A 20,469-nucleotide genomic window follows, 5' to 3' on the forward strand; every position below is an offset into this window, starting at 1 on the left:
TCGCCCATTGCACTCCAGCGTGGGCAACAAAGCAAGATTCCATCTCAAAAAATAGATAAATAAATAAACAAACATAAAGCACATAATTCAGTAGTTTCTAATCTATTCATAAGATAGCCTTCCATTTGTTTTGTTTCCTTTTTAAACTTCCTAGGGAAAAGGGAGAGCCCTCATTACTCACACATTGATTCAACACGTATTTACTCAACACCCAAAAAGTCAAATAAAAATCCCTGCCCTTGTGCAGCTTGCATTATAGTGGGGAACACCATAAAAACTAAAATAAAATAAATAACATATAAAGTACGTCAGAAAGTGGTTAAGTTAAAGGAGAAAAAGACAGTAGGAAAGGGATAGGATATATCTATTGGTGGTGGGTGAGGTAGGAGGGGGACTGTGATTTTAAATTGGATGATTAGGGAATGTCTCCTGAGAGGTAACAGAGATTTGAAAGAAATGAGGGAGTAAGTCACAAGCTTATCTGGAGGAATGGCCTCTAGCCAGAGGAAAAAGTAGTACAATAGTCCAGAGACCCTGAGGTAAGAGGTGTTCCAGAAACAGCCAAGAGGCCAATGTGGCTGAAGATTACTATTTGAGAAAGAGAACAATGAGAAATTAGATCAGAAGGGTCGCTGGGGGCCAAATCAAGTAGGGTCTTGAGCTACTTGTAAAGACTTCTGCTTTTCTTCTGAGTAAGAGGGGGAGCCACTGTAGAGGGTCAGCTGAGAAATACCAAGAACTGATTTACTTTGAATAGGATCATGCTGGCTGCTCTGTGGACTGCAGAAGACAAAGGAAGAAGGGAACAGCCTAGTTATGAGGCTAATTGCAATCATCTAGGTGGCACAGGGCAGAGCCTGACACAGATGGCGATGGTAAAGATGCTGAGAAATGGTCAGTTTCTGGATAGACTATGAATGTTAGCGCCAACAGGGTTGGCTGGTGGAGAGCATGTGGAGTGTATGAGAAAGAGAAAGAGAAGTCAAGGATAACTCAGATGAAATCTGCAATGTTGAGTGGTAACAGCCAATTAATAGGGCTGAATAGGTGGGTCCAATAGGGCAAGTAGGCATACTGCACTTATCCAATAGGAAGTTAAACACTGAGGCTTAAAGATACGTAAATTGTTCTGGAGTTTCTCAAAAAAAAAAAAAAAATACCAGTTATCACACTATTTCCAAAATATAATCCAGCTACTTAAATATCAAATTGCCAAACAGGTTGTATATATCATTTTGTTTTTATTTTGAAGCTAAAGACAGTCAACTACCTTAATTGTGAAATTTAACACATTGCAATTGTTGTAAATTAACAGTCATCAATTCTGTTTGGGGTTACTCTTGCTGCCTAATTTAATTGTTTGTAATAAAGCTTTCATATACTAAACAACTTTAAGTTAATTGCATTGAGTACTTGTTTACTATCTCAACCCATAATCTAATAATTCCTTTTTATTAAAAAAATATGCATAGCAGTGTATCAAATATTAGATATAAGGTTATACTGGGTCTAGCTAGTACCAGATTGTGCTTATCTCTTTCTAGATCTCCATTCAATGATGTCACTTTGGTGGCTTCAAAATCAGCCATGGTAGGAGGATTTGCTACCACAGAAATTGACAAGCTCTGCAAATCAGGGCTTTTATTTCTATTTTTTTAAAACCAGTACATCACTGAACATAGCAGAGGGTAGAGTTATGACTGCCAGCTTTAGGCCACACAACCATGGCACTGGAGGGAGGGGGGATATCGTGGAAGCTGTCTGCCCAGAGGGGAGGAGTGTTTTACTACCATTGACATTGTTTAAAATTGCTAGCTCATAAGGATAATAAAAAGTAGACCAACTTTAAGTCTTTTCATTCTCTACAAACTGCTCCCTTATTGCCTGTGCCCAGGACAGATTCCTCCCACCCACCTTTACCTCCATTCTAATCCTATTCACCACCTTGCACCAAGGTTATGACATTTAACTTCTCTAAGTCTTAGTTTCCTCATCTGTTCAATGAGCATCATAAAACCTCCCATGCTGACTTATCATGTGGATTCAAAACAATACAGAATGCACAGAATATACTCAATTAATAGTAATATGAGTAAACCTCTGACAGTTTCCTCATAGTCTTAAGAGAAGGATGAAAAAGGATAGATCACCAGCATTTTCATATCTATTGCACTCTCCAATGTCTGGATCTCTGTTGCGCTGTTCCCCCCAACTTGGAGCCACTTCTCTCCTATTTCTGAATGTTCAAAGTCTGTTCATTCTTCAAAGTTGACCCAGTTACCACCATCTCTATGAGGCTTTCTCTTATTCCCATGGCTGCCATAATCTCTCTCCTTCTAAAATTTCTGGCCCTCGGGGAATCTCCGGCACTACCCCACCTACTGGATTAGAACCTGAACTTTAACAACAGTCCCAGGGGATGAATAGACACTATAAGATTTAAGAAGCCCAACTCAAAACCACTGGTTCTCAAACTTGGCTGCATGTTGGAATTACTTGAGAAGTGGTTAAAAATTTAATAACTAGACCCCAATCCAAGATAGTCTTATTCAGTTGGTCTGGGGTACAGCCTTGGCATCAGGATTTTTTTAACTCCCAGGCGATACTATTAAATAATATGCAGCAAAGTTTGAGAATCACTGCTCTGTAAATTTCCCCTTACACTCTCTTATGAGGACTTAACACTCTCTTATACAATTAAACATGGTTATTTGTGTCCACTTGTGCTTTTCCACCTATATTAAACTGTAAGCCTTTGAAGAGTGAGTTTTTTTTAATTCAATGTTTAGCACTTTCTAACAAAATGTAGCCATATAATAGGAGTTTAATAAATATTTATTGAATGAATAATGAAGTATTAATCATTGCAATTTAAATAGGTTTTCTGAATGCCATAAATGTGACTTTCATCCTAATTAGAAGACTACTTGGACATATTCTCAAAATTGTAGAGTTATTTCCTCTTAAATTCTAAGTAAACATCAAATATTTAAAGAATTGGAGGCTGGTGGCCAGAATGGGTTTTCTAACTGAGAAGAGCATCTCTGGGTACCAGCATGGCCAGCCACTGCCATCTCTATGTGCTGCTTATGGAAATCTATAGCCTGGAATCCTAAGACTCCAGAGGGCAATGCAAAGTGATACAGCCCATCCCCACACGCTCTGTGCATCCAAATCAGAACCCCCAGCTGAAATATGATGATGTTATTGTTTCTTTCTCTCCAGGGTGTCATTCTGATATTTATGAGGACTGTTGTTCTCACTATGAAGGCATCTGTTATTGAAATGTTCCTTGGTGAGTACTTTTATATGTGTATCTGGATACCCTTTTAACATTTTTCTAACGTCCAAAGAATCCAGCCAAGAAAAGTTTTAAACCAAGACAGAGCGTATAAACAATACAGTGTATCTTTTTATAATAAACATTTTGAAGAGATGTTTTAAGTAAGAATGTTAAGCAAAGATCAAACTCAGGATGCACATGTGTATGTTTTTATGTAAAGCAAATACTGTATATGTATTACATATACGTCTCTATATACTCCTTATTACGCACCCACCCCTACCTTTTGTGTATTCCTCAGCAATCAACACGTATTTCAGATACAGTGTATCTGCAGATTCTAAATTTAAGGATCTTCATGTTTGTTAATTTTGCAAAAAAAAAAAAATAGCTTTACCTGTAGCATTGGCAACTCATACTTTTAGAGGTGATTCTTTTTTTTTTTTTTTTTTTTTGAGATGGAGTCTTGCTCTGTCACCCAGGCTGACGTTCAGTGGCACAGTCTTGGCTCACTGCAACCTCCGTCTCCCAGGTCCCAGCAATTCTTCTGCCTCAGTCTCCCGAGTAGCTAGGGCTACAGGTATGCGCACCATGCTCAGCTGACTTTTGTATTTTTAGTAGAGACAGGCTTTCACCATATTGGCCAAGCTGCTCTTGAACACCTGATCTCGTGATCTGCCTGCCTCGGCCTCCCAAAGTGCTGGAATTACAGGCATGAGCCACCGTGCCCGGCCTAGAGATAATTCTTTTTAAAAGAATCCATAATCACCAGAGAATGCAATGTTGGATAGGCCCTTGAGGAGTAGCAGGTCAACTAGAAGCGGGAAAGTGCTGAGGGGTTTAGGACCAAGCCCAAGGGTAATCTTCCATTAAGCTTGGCCCCACTGCGCCACGGCCTTGTCAGGTAGAGTGATCCTACGGATCCTCGTGAAACCACTGCCAGGAAGGAGCACAGAGGCCTTTCCTATAGTCTGTTAGTTTGCCAGGGCTGCTGTAACAAAACATTACAATCTGGGTGGCTTAGAACAATGAAACCTATTCTCTCCACCTTCTGGAGGCCAGAAGTCCAAAATCAGTGTCAGGAAGGTGGGTTCTTTGAGGGGCAGCAAGAGAGGAATGTGTTCCACGTCTCTCTCCTAGCTTCTGGTGGTTTGCTGGCAATCTTTGGTGTTCTTTGGCCTGCAGATGTATAACCCTGATTGCTGCCTTCATCTTCACATGGCATTCTCCCTGTATTTGTGTCTGTCTGCAAATTTTCCCTGTTTATAATGACATCAGTCATATTGGATTAGAGGCACACCCTACTCCAGTATGACCTCATCCTAACTTAACTATATCTGCCATGAGCCTATTTCCAAATAAGGTCACATTCTATGATACAGGGGCTTAGGACTTCAACATATAAATTTGGGGGTACATAATTCAACCCATAATATAGTGAGAGTGTTCAAGGTCTGTTCAGAGGAAGTGTACCTGGCAGAATAGGGGACTGGAAGAGAAGAAGGTAATACAGATGGGAAGGCAAGGGGGCTCCAGGCATGGTGGAAGGTGTATTGGACCAGGAGTCAAAGGGAGGTATGGGTTCTAGTCCTGACTCCACCATCAACTTGCCAATTTTGGCAAGTCACTCATCTTCTCAGAGCTTCCTCCAAATTTCTGTGTTTGAGCTATTAATCACCCAACCCATGTAACATGGCTGCCAGAGACCTAGGGGCAGCTCTGTCAAAGCTCCTTGTCTCTCAGGTAGGCTACTCTCTCCTGGAGCCAAAGATAAGGCCACAAACAATGCTCTCTCTTCACTTTGGATAGGTGATAGCAGGCACTCTCAGGAACCAGTGGCACTGTTTCCTGGCTCCTGTCAGATGGCCATGAGAAGCCCTGAGGAACTTCTAGGTACCTGGACCAGGAGCTCTCCCCCAACCATTGCTGTTGTCCTTAGAGACTGGGCAATGTCCAAGGGTCAACCATCCCAACACTGCCTCTGCAATTGCTCTATATGCCTGGCTTGCTTTGGCAAACAAAAGTTTGGCTAGCACACTGAGGAACACTCACCTTGAAAACAAAAGGTCCTTCATTTCCACCTTGCCCCTTTGGGAGGCTACCTCTCTTTTCATTCTAACATACAAGTTAGTAGGTTTCTTTTTCTTTTTAATTGTACTTTAGGTTCTGGGGTACACGTGCAGATCATGCAGGATTGTTGCATAGGTACACACATGGCAATGTGGTTTGCTGCCTCCATCCCCCCATCACCTACATCTGACATTTCTCCCCATGTTATCCCTCCCCGACCTCCCCACTCCCCTGCTGTCCCTCCCTTGGCCCCCTGCCAGCAGACCCCAGTGTGTGATGCTCCCCTCACTGTGTCCATGTGTTCTCATTGTTCAACACCTGCCTATGAGTGAGAACATGCAGTGTTTGATTTTCTTTTCTTGTGTCAGTTTGCTGAGAAAGATGGTTTCCAGATTCATCCATGTCCCTACAAAGGACACAAACTCATCATTTTTTATGGCTGCATAGTATTCCATGGTGTATATGTGCCACATTTTCCTTGTCCAGTCCATTGTCGATGGGCATTTGGGTTGGTTCCAGGTCTTCACTATTGTAAACTGTGCCGCTATGAACATATGTGTGCATGTGTATTTATAATAGAATGATTTATAATCCTTTGGGTATATACCCAGTAATGGGATTTCTGGGTCAATGGAATTTCTATTTCTAGGTCCTTGAGGAAGCACCACACTGCCTTCCACAGTGGTTGAACTAATTTACACTCCCACCAACAGTGTAAAAGTGTTCCTATTTCTCCACATCCTCTCCTGCATCTGTTGTCTCCAGATTTTTTAATGATTGCCATTCTAACTGGCATGAGGTGGTATCTCAATGTGGTTTTGATTTGCATTTCTCTAATAATCAGCAACGATGAGCATTTTTTCATATGTTTGTTGGCCTCATATATGTCTTCTTTTGAAAAGTGTCTGTTCATATCCTTTGCCCACTTTTGGATGGGTTTGTTTCTTTTTTTCTTGTAAATCTGTTTTAGTTATTTGTAGATTCTGGATATCAATCCTTTGTCAGATGGGTAGATTGCAAAAATTTTTTTCCATTCTGTTGGTTGCCATTTCACTCTAATGATTGTTTCTTTTGCTGTACAGAAGCTCTGGAGTTTAATTATGTCCCATTTGTCTATTTTTACTTTTGTTGCTAATGCTTTTGGTGTTTCAGTCATGGAGTCCTTGCCTATGCTTATGTCCCGAGTGGTTTTGCCTAGGTTTTCTTCTAGGGTTTTTATGGTGTTAGGTCTTATGTTTAAGTCTTTAATCCATCTGGAGTTAATTTTAGTGTAAGGTGTCAGGAAGGGGTCCAGTTTCTGGTTTCTGCACAGTGCTGGCCAGTTTTCCCAACACCATTTATTAAACAGGGAATCCTTTCCCTACTGCTTGTTTTTGTCAGGTTTGTCAAAGATCAGATGGTTGTAGATGTTTGGCGTTGCCTCCAGGGCCTCTGTTCTGTTCCATTGGTCTATATCTCTGTTTTGGTACCAATACCATGCTGTTTTGATTACTGTAGCCTTGTAGTAGAGTTTGAAATCAGGTAGCGTGATGTCTCCAGCTTTGTTCTTTTTGCTTAGAATTGACTTGGCTATGTGGGCTCTCTTTTGGTTCCATAGGAAGTTTAAGGTGGTTTTTTCCAGTTCTATGAAGAAGGTCATTGGTAGCTTAATGGGTATAGCATTGAATCTATAAATTACTTTGGGCGGTATGGCCATTTTCACAATATTGCTTCTTCCTAACCATGAGCATGCAATGTTTCTCCATCTGTTTGTGTCCCCTGTTATTTCCTTGAGCAGTGGTTTGTAGTTCTCCTTGAAGAGGTCCTTTACATCCCTTGTAGTTGTATTCCTAGGTATTTTATTCTCTTTGTAGCAATTGTGAATGGGAGTTTGCTCATGATTTGGCTCTCTGTTAGTGTGTTATTTGTGTATAGAAATGCTTGTGATTTCTGCACATTGATTTTGTATACTGAGACTTTGCTGAAGTTTCTTATCACTTTAAGGAGATTTTGGGTTGAGATGATAGGGTATTCTAAATATACAATCATGTCATCTGCAAATAGAGATAATTTGACTTCCTCTTTTCCTAATTGGATACCATTTCTTTTTTCTTGCCTAATTGCTCTGGCTAGAACTTCCAATACTATATTGAATAGGAGTGGTGAGAGAGGGCATCCTTGTCTAATGCTGGATTTCAAAGTAATGCTTTCAGTTTTTGCCCATTCAGTATGATACTGGCTGTAGTTTTGTCATAAATAGCTTTTATTGTTTTGAGATATGTTCCTTTGATACCTAGTTTATTAAGAGTTTTTAGTATAAAACACTGTTGAATTTTGTCAAAGGCCTTCTCTGCATCTACTGAGATAATCATGTGGTTCTTGTCTTTGGTTCTATTTATGTGGTGGATTACATTTACAGACTTGTGTATGTTGAACCAGCCTTGCATCCCTGGAATGAAGCCTACTTGATCATGATGGATAAGCTTTTTGATGTGCTCTTGCAATTGGTTTGCCAGTATTTTATTGAAGATTTTTGCATCTCTGTTCATCATGGATATTGGCCTGAAATTTTCTTTTCCTGTTGAGTCTCTGCCAGGATTTGGTATCAGGATGATGTTGGTCTCATAAAATGATTTGGGAAGGATTCCCTCTTTTTGGATTGTTTGGAATAGTTTCAGAAGAAATGGTACCAGCTCCTCTTTGTATGTCTGGTAGAATTCAGCTGTGAACCCATCTGGACCTGGACTTTTTTTTGGTTGGTAGGCTATTAATTGCTGCCTCAACTTCAGCCTTTGTTATTGGTCTATTCAAGGTTTCAACTTCTTCCTGGTTTAGGCGTGGGAAGGTGCAAGTGTCCAGGAACTTATCCATTTCTTCCAGGTTTACCGGTTTATGTGCATAGAGTTGTTTGTAGTAATCACTGATTGTAGTTTGTATTTCTGCAGAATCAGTAGTGATATCCCCTTTATCGTTTTTTATTGCATCTATTTGATTCTTCTCCCTTTTCTTTTTTATTAATCTGGCTAGCAGTCTATTTTGTTGATCTTTTCAAAAAACCAGCTCCTGGATTTATTGATTTTTTGAAGGGTTTTTTGTGTCTCTATCTCCTTCAGTTCTGCTCTGATCTTAGTTATTTCTTGTCTTCTGCTAGCTTTGGTGTTTTTTTGATATTGTTCTCTAGCTCTTTCAATTTTGACAATAGGGCATTGATTTTAGATCTTTCCTCTCTTCTCATAAGGGCATTTATTCCTATAAATTTCCCTCTAGACACTGCTTTAAATGTGTCCCAGAGATTCTGGTACATTGTGTCTTTGTTCTCATAGGTTTCAAAGAACATCTTTATTTCTGCCTTCATTTCATTGTTTATCCAATCGACATTCAGGAGCCAGTTGTTTAGTTTCCATGAAGCTGTGCAGTTCTGAGTTAGTTTCTAAATTCTGAGTTCTAATTTGATTCTCCTGTGGTCTGAGAGACTATTTATGATTTTCATTCTTTTGCATTTGCTGAGGAGTGATTTACTTCCAATTATGTGGTCAATTTTAGAGTAGGTGCAATGCGATGCTGAGAAGAATGTATATTCTGTGGATTTGGGGTGGAGATTTCTGTAGATGACTATTAGGTCCACTTGGTCCAGATCTGAGTTCAAGTCCTGGATATCCTTGTTAATTTTCTGTCTCATTGATCTGTCTAATATTGACAGTGGAGTGCTAAAGTCTCCCACTATTATTATGTGGGAGTCTAAGTCTCTTTGTAGGTCATTAAGAACTTGCTTTATGTACCTGGGTGCTCCTGTATTGGGTGCATATATATTTAGGATCGTTAGCTCTTCTTGATGCATTGATCCTTTTACCATTATGTAATGCCCTTCTTCGTCTCTTTTGATCTTTGTTGGTTTAAAGTCCATTTTATCAGAGATTAGGATTGCAACTCCTGCTTTGTTTTGCTCTCCATTGTCTTGATAAATCTTCCTCCATCCCTTTATTTTGAGCCTATGTGTGTCCTTGCACATGAGATGGGTTTCCTGAATACAGCACACCAATAGGTCTTGACTTTTTATCCAATTTGCCAGTCTGTGTCTTTTGACTGGGGCATTTAGCCCATTTACATTTAAGGTTAATATTGTTATGTGTGAATTTGATCCTGCCATTTTGATGCTAGCTGGATGTTTTGCCCATTAGTTAACGCATTTTTGTCATTGTGTTGATGGTCTTTACCATTTGGTACATTTTTGGAGTCTCTGGTACTGGTTGTTCCTTTCCTTGTTTAGTGCTTCTTTCAGGAGCTCTTGTAAGGCAGGCCTGGTGGTGACAAAATCTCTCAGCAATTGCTTGTCCATAAAGGATTTTCTTTCTCCTTCGCTTATGAAGCTTAATTTGTGTGGATATGAAATTCTAGGTTGAAAGTTCTTTTCTTTAAGGATGTTGAATATTGGTCCCCACTCTCTTCTGGCTTGTAGGGTTTCTGCCGAGAGATCCGCTGTGAGTCTGATGGGCTTCCCTTTGTGGGTTATTCGACCTTTCTCTCTGGCTGCCCTTAGCATTTTTTCCTTCATTTCAACCCTGGTAAATCTGACCATTATGTGCCTTGGGGTTGCTCTTCTTGATGAGGATCTTTGTGGTGTTCTCTGTATTTCCTGGACTTGAATGGTGGCCTGGCTTGCTGGGTTGGGGAAGTTTTCCTGGATAATATCCTGAAGAGTGTTTTCCAGCTTGGATTCATTCTCTCCATAACATTCAGGTACACCTATCAAACGTAGATTAGGTCTTTTCACATAATCCCATATTTCTTGGAGGCTTTTTTTGTTTCTTTTCACTCTTTTTTCTCTATTCTTGCCTTCTTGTTTTACTTCATTGAGTTGATCTTCAATTTCAAATATCCTTTTGTGTGCTTTGTTGATTTGGCTATTGAAACTTGTGTATGTTTTGCGAAGTTCTCATGCTGTGTTTTTCAGCTCCATCAAGTCATTTATATTCTTCTCTAAGCTCTTTATTCTAGTTAGCATCTCATCTGACCTTTTTTCTACGTTCTTAGTTTCTTTGCATTGGGTTAGCACATGTTCTTTTAGCTCTGAGAAGTTTGTTATTACCCACCTTCTGAACACTGTTTCTGTCAATTCATCAGATTCATTCTCCATTCATTTTTGATCCCTAGGTGGTGAGGAGTTGTGATCCTTTGGGGGAGGAGAGGAATTCTGGTTTTTGGTGTTTTCATCCTTTTTTTTTCTAGTTTCTTCCCATCTTAGTGGCTTAATCTACCTGTGGTCTTTGTAGTTGGTGACTCAGATGGGGTCTCTGATTGGATGTCCTTTTTGTTGATGATGAAGTTATTTCTTTCTGTTTCTTGGTTTTCCTTCTAATAGTCAGGACCCTCTGCTGTAGGACTGCTGGAGGTCCACTCCAGACCCTGCTTGCCTGGGATCACCCACGGAGGCTGCAGAACAGTAAGGGTTGCTGCCGGTTTCTTCTTCTGTTACCTTCATCCCAGAAGGGTACCTGCCAGATGTCAGCCTGAGCTCTCCTTTATGAGGTGTCTCTTTTGGGTATACAGGGTTCAGGGAGCTGCTTGAGGAGATAGTCTGGCCCTTATGGGAGCTCAAGTGCTGTGCTGGGAGCTCCACTGTTTCATGCAGAGCTGCTGGGCAGGTACCTTTAAGTCTGCTACAGCGGAACTCATAACCACCTCTTTTCCCAGGTGTGCTCTCCTAGGAAGGTCAGCTTTATTTATAAGTTCCTGTCATGCTGCTGCCTTTTTTCATAGATGCCCTGCCCTGCACTGAGTAGTCTAGTAACAGTCTGCCAGAAGAGGTGTTGCTGAGCTGCCGCAGGCTCTGCCCAGCTGCTGTGTGAACTGCCTGGGTAGTGGCGGACTGCCTCGGTAGTGGTGGTCACCCTTCCCCTCACTGATCTGGACCATCCTGGGTCCAGCTGCGCTTGCTGCGAAACTCTCAATCCAGAGCATTTCGGATTGCTTGTTTTGTGGGGGTGATACCCGCTGAGCCAGATTGCCTGGCTCCCTGTCTCTGCCCCCTCCCTTTCAGTTGAATGGGCGGCTCTGTCTCCCAGGCATTCCAGGCACCAATTGAAGTGGCCGCCCAGATTTGTGTGAGTTTCTGTGCACCAACCCAGCACCAGCTGAAACCGCCGTGCTGAAAACTCGTGGTGCTTTTCGGCACGGGAATCTCCTGGAGTGTGGGCAGTGAAAATTTGTTTGGAAATGCAGTGGGCACTCACCCTCTGTGTTGTTCTTGCTGGGAACTGCATTCCGAAGCTGTTCCTATTCGGCCACCTTGGATCCTTCCACGTTAGTAGGTTTCTAACAAAAGAATGGGTTGAGGGTGAGGCAAGAGGTTAAGAATAGGGTTTAGTCAAACAAATAAAACCAACAAACAAACTCTGAGGCCATTTCACCCTCTGTCATGTTACCAGCATCACAGAACCAAGAAAGAAAGATCTGGCTGTCCTTTGTCTCCTGTCTTTCTCAACCTGCCCTTGCCCTTCTGGGTTACTTATTTGGATTGCAAGAAATCAAAGTAGAAAAAGGAGACTCCTGTACCTCAACACAATAAAGGCCATGTATGACAAGGCCACAGCTAATATCATAATCAATGGTGAAAAACTAAAAGCTTTTCCTCTAAGATCAGAAATCAAACAAGGGATGCCCCCTCTTGCTACTTCTGTTCAACATAGTACTGGAAGTCCTACCCAGAGCAATTAGGCAAGAAAAGGAAATAAAGATATTGAAACTGAAAAAGAAGTAAAATTTTCTCTGCAGATAACATATTATATACAGAAAGCACTAAAGACTCTACCAAAAACTTGTTAGAACTAATAAATGAATACAGTAAAGTTAGAGAATACAAAAATCAACATGCAAAAGTCAGTAGCACCTCTATACACTCACGATGAATTTTCTGAAAAAGAAATCAAGGAAACAATCTCATTTACATTAGACTCAAAAAAAACTATTTAGGAATAAATTTAACCATAGAGGTCAAAGATCTGTGCATTGAAAATTATAAAACATAGATGAGGCCTGGCACAGTGGCTCACACCAATAATCCCAGCACTTTGCAAGGCCGAAGTGGGCAGATCACTTGAGCCCAGGAGTTTGAAGCCACTTTGTGAAGCATGAAGAAACCCTATATCTACAAAAAAAATAAAAATAAATTATCCAGGGGTGGTGGCATGTGACTGTATTCCTAGCCACTCAGGAGTCTTAGGTGGGAAGATCACCTGAACTCAGGGAGATTGAGGCTACAGTGAGCCATGATCATGCCACTGCACTCCAGCATGGGTGACAGAGTGAGGCCCTGACTCACACTCACACACAAAAGATGCAGAAAATTGAAGATGTACATAAAGGAAGATATTCCATGTTCATGGATTAGAAGAATTAATATTGTTAAAATGTCTATACTATTCAAAGCAATCTATAGAGCTTTCAGTGCAATCGTCAATGTAATCCCTATTTGAAATTCCAATGGCATTTTTCACAGAAATTTGGAACAAGAATTCTAAATTCATATGGAAACATAAAATATTCCAAAAGGCCGAAGCAATCCTGCGCAAAAAGAACAAAGGTGGAACATCAAATACCAAACTTCCAAATATACTACTAAGCTATAGTAATTAAAACAGCATGGTACTAGTGTAAAAACAGACATACAAACCCAGGGAATAAAATAAAGATCCCAGAAATAAACCCACACATTTATGGTCAATTGATTTTTAACAAAGGTAACAAGAACACACAATGGAGAAAGAACTGTCTCTTCAATAAGTGGAATTGAGAAAATAGTATATCCATATGCATAAGAATGTAATTGGGCCCTTAACTAACACTGCATATGAAAAATAATTCAAAATTGGCTAAAGACTTAAATGTAAGACCTGAAGTTATAAAACTACTAGAAGAAAACATAAGAAAAAAGCTTCTTGACATTGGTCTGGGCAATGATTTTTTGGATATAACCCTAAAAGCACAGGCAACAAAAGCAAAGGTAGACAAATGGGATTACACAAAAAGCTTCTGGGCTTCAGAAAGTTCATTGTAAAGTATATATTTGATAAGGGGTTAATATCCAAAATGTAAGGAACTCTAACAACTCAATAGCAAGAAAACAAATACCCCAGTTTTTTAAATGAGCAAAGGATGCGAACAGACATTTCCCAAAGGAGACATACAAATGGTCAAAAGGTATATGAAAAAATGTTCAACATCACTAACATCAGGTAAATGCAAATTAAGGCCACAATGAGATATTACCTCACACCTGTTAGAATGGCTGTTATTAAAAAACAAAAGATAACTGTTGGCAAGGATATGGAAGAAAGGGAGCCCTTCTAAATTGTTAGTGGGAATGTAAATTAATAAAGCCACATGGAAAACAATGAGATTCCTCTAAAACATAAAAATAAGAATTATCATATCATCCAGCAATCCCACATCTCAGTATATATCCAAAGGAAATGAAATCACTATTGAAGTGATATCCTTACCCCCATGCTCAATGCAGCATTATTCACAATAGCCAAAATATGGAATCAACCTGAGTGTCTATCAATGAATGAATGAAGAAAATGTGGCATACATATACAATGGAATATTATTCTGCCTCAAAAAAAAGAAATCCGTCACTTACAACATAAATGTACCAGAGGATGTCATATTAAGTGAAACAAACCAGGCACAGAAAGACAAATACAGCATGATCTCATTTATATCCTGTATCAAATCTACAAAAGCCAAACTTATGGAAGCAGAAAGTAGAACAATGGTTGCCAGGGGCTGGGGAACCAGGGAAATATAGGGAGATGCTGGTCAAGGGTACAAACTTTCAGTTACAAGATGAATGTGTTCTGTGATCTAATGTACAGCACAGTGACTACAGCTTATAAAATTGCATTGTTTACTTGTAATTTGCTAAGAGACTAGAGTTAAAATGTACTCACCACACACATAAAAATTATCAAGTATGTGAAGTGACGGATATGTTAATTAGCTTGATTTAATCATTTTACAATGTACACATATATCAAAACATCATAAATATAGACAATTTTATTTGTCAATTTTACCTTAATGAAGTTGGGGGAATAATAAATCACTCTATTAATGGAAAACAAGGAGGCACGTGTTCATATAGTCCCCTCTCTAGGTCCTCGCATGTCTGCCTCCCTGCCATCTCTCTCTTCTGCTCATGTGTCTCCATCCCAGGGCCATTTCCTTAAGTCCTTCAGTTCCTCCTCTGGGTGCTGTGATGGCCTCCTTGCCCCAAATCCTTACCCATTTACCTCATTTTCTACCATACCCCTAATAATCTCTTAAAGCCCACCTCTGACCCCACTCTGTTGCTCGCTATGCAAACTCAAGTGTTTTCCTTTTGCCTTTAGGATGAAGCTCAAGTTTCTTGAAGTGCCTTGCTTGTGGGACCTTCCTGATACAGCTCTTGCTCTCTTTCCCTGCTCTTGTCACTCACCATAGCCCCCACTCCGGCCCTGAACTTCTAATTTCCCTGGGGAATGCATCATTTCTCATCTACAGGCCTTTGACTATGCCGTTCCTTCCTGGAATGCTCTTCCTCTAACTGACATCTCCACACGCCCTCCCACAAGCCACGTTATTCCTCGAGGAAGCTTGCCTCCACCCCTATTAGGTTGGGCCATCTTCCTATACGTTTCCTTGGTGTCTTGTGTTTATTCTCACCATAGCTGCAAGATATTGGCCTTGTGATTATTCTGGCTCTCCAAAATCTATAAACTCACTGAGAGCTGGAGCTGTGTCATGCCCATTGTTGTATCTCTAGTGCTCACCACATATCATAGGCACTCAATAAATATTTCTAAACAAATAATTGTCCTTAAGGATGCTGGATTTTTAAGGTATTGGAGCCATTTAAGGATCCTCCAAAAGCTCTCTAAATCAACGACAACTAAGTGCTTAGTTAATATATTTAAGAGGTAGTATGTTTGTTTTAGATATGTTTCAATGTATGATAGAGCAGACTTTTATACTGCTCATTGTCATCGGAGTACTGTTTATAATCCACGTGTGTACTGGCAGGGACCAAGTGGAGTAAAGAAGCCAACACTGTAGCCAGCAAACTCACATTCTGGTTCCAACTTCTTCCCCCAGATGACTGCAGCATTAGCCAAGGAGTTCACTCCAGGCCCTAGTTTCCTTTCTATAAAATAAAGGATGACCTCCAAAGATCCTCCCAACTTCAAATATTCTGTGATTTGAAGCACGATTTTATGATTTACATGATTGTAGAGAATAAGCTATCATGGCCTTGCTATAAAGCTCTGATTTATTTGATGCTAAATGTTTTGTTGAGTACATAATGCTAAATTAAAGCATCAGGGAAATCTGAACTATGTTTAAATGATCTGCTTTATAAATCGATTTTCAAGAAGGCATTGTGGATACTACCTATGTTAGCAAATAGAGAGCCTCCAAAAAGATCTAACAGGAAGTTTATGAGCTAGAATGAGGCATGCCTATAAAAGTTCTAGGTCCATAAGTATTCAGTAAGTATCTACTGATTTCATCATTGATTAGATGTTCTGGTACTTCGTGTCTTTTCTTGAACATACATCGATTCTGATTATAATTCATTACTGACAGGAAAACTGGGAAACATGAGCACAAATTAATCATGCCAGTAATTTTAAAAAGGAGTTTTCATTATTATAAATCTATATGATTTCAATATGATCAGATTAAAAAATAACTTTTTATAATTATATTATCTCTCATTTATAGATGATTCTAATTATATAAATAAGGTCTATATAAAATACATATTTTATAAATATATAAATACAAATGTAAAAGGGGAAAATACAGAAAACATAAAAGATAAATAATAATTCCTCCATTGGCCGGGCGCGGTGGCTCAAGCCTATAATCCCAGCACTTTGGAAGGCCGAGGCGGGTGGATCACGAGGTCGAGAGATCGAGACCATCCTGGTCAACACTGTGAAACCCGTCTCTACTAATACAAAAAAATTAGCTGGGCATGGTGGCGCGTGCCTGTAATCCCAGCTACTCAGGAGGCTGAGGCAGGAGAATTGCCTCAACCCAGGAGGCGGAGGTTGCGGTGAGCCGAGATCGCACCATTGCACTCCAGCCTGGGTAACGAGAGCGAAACTCCATCTCAAAAAAAAAATAATAATAACAATAATAATTCCTCCATTATTATCATTTTAGTATATCTGTTCCAGTTATTTATCTGCATATATTTTAACCTTGTCAGAACCAGTCTTAAGGTCAGAGCTGAATACTTCACAGGCAATTTAATATTCTACTACACATCATTTGTAATAAATGTTTAGGATTTCCTATTGCTGGCACATTTTCAACATTTGATTATTTCCAGATCCATTCGAAATAATGCCATAATGAACATTTTTTTACATAAATCTTTGCCTATACTTCTGATTATAACTTGGGATATATTCCTAGGGGTTTGTTTTCTAGGTCGAAGAATATGAAAGTTTTTAAGGCTCTTGAAATGTATTACCAAATTGCTTTCCAGAATGGCCCTGCCTGCTTATACTTCACCAACAGTGTTCAGGGAAGCCCTAATCTCAAATCCCTGCCAGGATTAAATATAATTTTATGTTTCATATTTACTAGCATGATATGGGAAAACATTCCCTCATTTTGCTTTAGCTTGCATTTTTAACATTGATAAGATTAAACATAGGTTCACACTTATTCATTCATATTTTCTCTATAAATTATCTATACAACCAATTTTTAAAATCAATATTTTAACTGTCCTGATTGTCACACTGGAGAGGGAGAGAGTGAAGAGGGAGAAATTTTTTTCCTAAAAAAGTAATTTTAGTATTTAACATGCTTTAACATTTCAAGCACTACTAAAGAAAGAAAAGACAGCCTGGGCAACATAGCAAGGCCCTATCTCTAGAAAACATAAATAACTAGCCAGGCATGGTGGCACACGTGTCTGTAAGCCCAACTATTTGGGAGGTTGAGGCAGGAGGATCACTTGAGCCCAGGAGTTCAAGTTAGCAGTGGGCTGTGATCACAGCACTGCATTCTAGCAACAGAGCAAGATGAAAGAAAGAGAAGAGAGAGAGAGAGAGAGAGAGAGGAAGGGAGGGAGGGAGGAAAGGAAAGGAAGGAGAAAGTGAGAAGAGAAAGGATGAAAGAAAAGAAAGAAAGGAGAAAGTGAGTGAGACAAAGAGGAAGGAAGAGGTGGGAAAGAAAGAGAAAGAAAGAGAGAGAGGAAAGAAGAAAGAAAAGAAAAGAAAGAAAGAAAGAAAAAGAAAACAAAGAAAGAATTGTTTATATTATTCAAAACTGGAACACTGGATTTTTAAGGATTGAGAAGCATTGCTGCAGAGTTGGGAAATCATGATTGTCTTGGAATTTGGGGTTCCAGACTTAACTCTTCAAGTTTTCTTGACACCCATGGCCTCCATTGCCAGATAATTCACTACTCTCATAACAGGGCCTGGCTCTCAGACCCACTTACGGCTTTGCACTTTGAAGTGAGCATCAGCCATCTATCCTGGTGCTCTGCTAGGCATCCTAGGAAAATGAACACAAGACTGATTCTTCTCTCACCCAACTTCAACATGCAATTTACCATTTCCAATGTAGCAAGAGGGGGATTGCTGATGAGGAATGAAGACTTGCTCAGGGTCACAAGCACATTTGCAGGCCCTACTGACCAGCCATCCCCTGGAGGAATGGTTTCTGAGAAGCTTTAATTATAAGCACATAAGCTGAGGGGAGGTCCTGCAGGGTGTCCCATCAAAGACAATGACTTTATTAACTACTGCTGTTCAACTGCACCCAGCTATGCATGTTTTCACTCTAAAAGGTCTTGGGCAACCAAAAGCAAATGATGGGATGGTCTTACTAAAATATTTATAGTCCTAATGATACCCAGACTTATAAACCACTTGCCTCAGGCACAGAGGCCAAGAACAGTTTTCAGTTTTCCACAAAAATTGATGCCCAAATTTATTATTTCACTTACTCCCTCCCCTTGCTCAATTTTCTATGTATGTATTTAGTACTTATTTTTAAAAATATTATAGGATCATAGATATTTATTTTTGAGCATTAAGTAAAAACGTGGTCTTTGCACAGAGTTAATTGACAAGAAGCTACTATAAAAATTAGACCTCCGGGACACTCACACCCACTCAAACCCCAGAAGTAAATACACCTAAAAAATGTCTGCCTTCATTTGGCCTGGCTAGACCTCTGGTTCTCACTCAAGTTCTCTTTCATGTTTCTGTTCTCGCAGGACATGGTATGTCAATTACTCAGGCCTCAACTATTGCTAATAGTCAAAATTGGAGATAATTCAATGGCCACATCATTGGCACAGGTTAGCTAGTGTCTTAGTTCATGAATGAAGGGAATATATAAAAAGCCTCAGAAGAGAGGGCGTTTGGGAAAGAAAGGCAAGAAGAAAGGGGGTGGGGAGAAGGAGAGGCTCAGGATAAGGTCTGAGAATGCTCTATTTCATCTTATGTGCTTGAAAAGGAACCAGACTTTAAACTAGAAAGGATGGAGAATTCTCCCTTCTTCACCTATTTTGAAGGAGAGCAGTGTCTAAATGCTATCAGAGGTTCTGCTCCTGTTCCTAAGGAGGAAGCTTAACTATCTGCAGTTGCCTCGATGGGACACAGAACCAGGGATACCAGGGGATACTCAGGTCACTTCTCAGACCTTGTGATAAGTCTCTCCGTCTTCTCCCCAGCCCCTTTCTCATTCCCTTTCTTTCCCAGACAGGCTCTCTTCTGAGGTTTTTTTTTTTTTTTTTTTTTTTTTGAGACGGAGTCTCATTCTTGTTGCCCAGGCTGGAGTGCAGTGGCATGATCTTGGCTCACTGCAACCTCTGCCTTCCAGGTTCAAGCGATTCTCCTGCCTCAGCCTCCCAAGTAGCTAGGATTACAGGCATGAACCATTGCACTCAGCCAATGTTTGTATTTTTAGTAGAGATGTGTTTTCTCCATGTTGATCAGGTTGGTCTCGAACTCTCAACCTCAGGTGATCTGCCCCCCTTGGCCTCCCAAAGTGCTGGGATTACAGGCATGAACCACCATGCCTGGTCTGTCTGTTCTAGTCTATACTTTTATCATTATTTTAGAGTATACTCCTTTTACTTACAAAAAAAAAAAAGTTAACCATAACATTTAACCAAAAGATTTTAAAAGTAAAAAATTTTAAAATCTCAAAAATAAAAAAAGCTTATGGAATAAGGATATAAGGGAAGAATATTTTTGTACAGCTGTAAAATGTGTTTGTGTTTTAAGCTAAGTGACTCTTATTACAAAAGAGTCAAGATGTTAAAAAATTTAAAAGTTTCTAAGGTGAAAAAGACATAGTAAGCTAATGCTAATATTATATTAAAGAAAAAATTGAGACCATCCTGGCCAACATGGTGAAATCCCATCTCTACTAAAAATACAAAAATTAGCTGGGCATGGTGGCATGTGCCTATAGTCCCAGCTCCTAGGGAGGCTGAGGCAGGAGAATCGTTTGAACCCAGGAGACAGAGGTTGCAGTGAGACAAGATTATGCCACTACACTCCAGCCTGGTAACAGAGTGAGACTCCGTCTAAATATACATATATACACATACATGTGTATATATATATATGTATGTATGTATGTATGTATGTGTGTGTGTATAAATATATATAATAAATTTAGTGTAGCTGAGGTCTACAGTGGTTATAAAATCTACAGCAGTGTATAGTAATGTCCTAGGCCTTCACATGCACTCACCACTCCCTCACTGACTCACCCAGAACAACTTCCAGTCCTGCAAACTCCATTGGTGCTAAGTGCCCTCTACAGGTGTACCACTTTTTATCTTTTATACTGTATTTTTACTGTACCTTTTCTATGTTTAGATACCTAAATACTTATCAGTTGTTAACAATTGTTTACAGTACTCAGTACAGTAACATGTTGTACAGATTTTTTACCTAAGAGGCAATAGACCATACCATATAGCCTAGGTGTGTAGTAGGTCACACCATCTAGGTTTGTGTAAGTACACTTTACAGTATCAGCACAAAGGTGAAATCGCCTGGCTGGGTACGGTGGCTTAGGCCGGGCGTGGTGACTCATGCCTGTAATCC

The 20,469-nt window shown here is 39.8% G+C and overlaps 1 protein-coding gene across 4 annotated transcripts in view; it reads left to right on the plus strand.

The window, feature by feature from the left end:
• VIT (vitrin) overlaps nt 1-20,469 on the plus strand; it is a 123,576-nt gene that overhangs the window by 16,541 nt on the left and 86,566 nt on the right. For all 4 annotated transcript variants that reach the window (XM_021674417.2, XM_064363995.1, XM_064363997.1 and 1 more), the window contains exon 2: nt 3,226-3,295. In XM_021674417.2, coding sequence (XP_021530092.2) covers nt 3,244-3,295 — 52 coding nt within the window. In that variant the 5' untranslated portion in view covers nt 3,226-3,243. The remainder of the gene's footprint in view (nt 1-3,225; nt 3,296-20,469) is intronic.

This window comes from Aotus nancymaae, unplaced genomic scaffold, assembly GCF_030222135.1.
Source record: "Aotus nancymaae isolate 86718 unplaced genomic scaffold, 86718_ANA_hifiasm-v0.15.2.pri h1tg000057l, whole genome shotgun sequence".
NCBI classification, from domain to species: Eukaryota; Metazoa; Chordata; class Mammalia; order Primates; family Aotidae; genus Aotus; species Aotus nancymaae.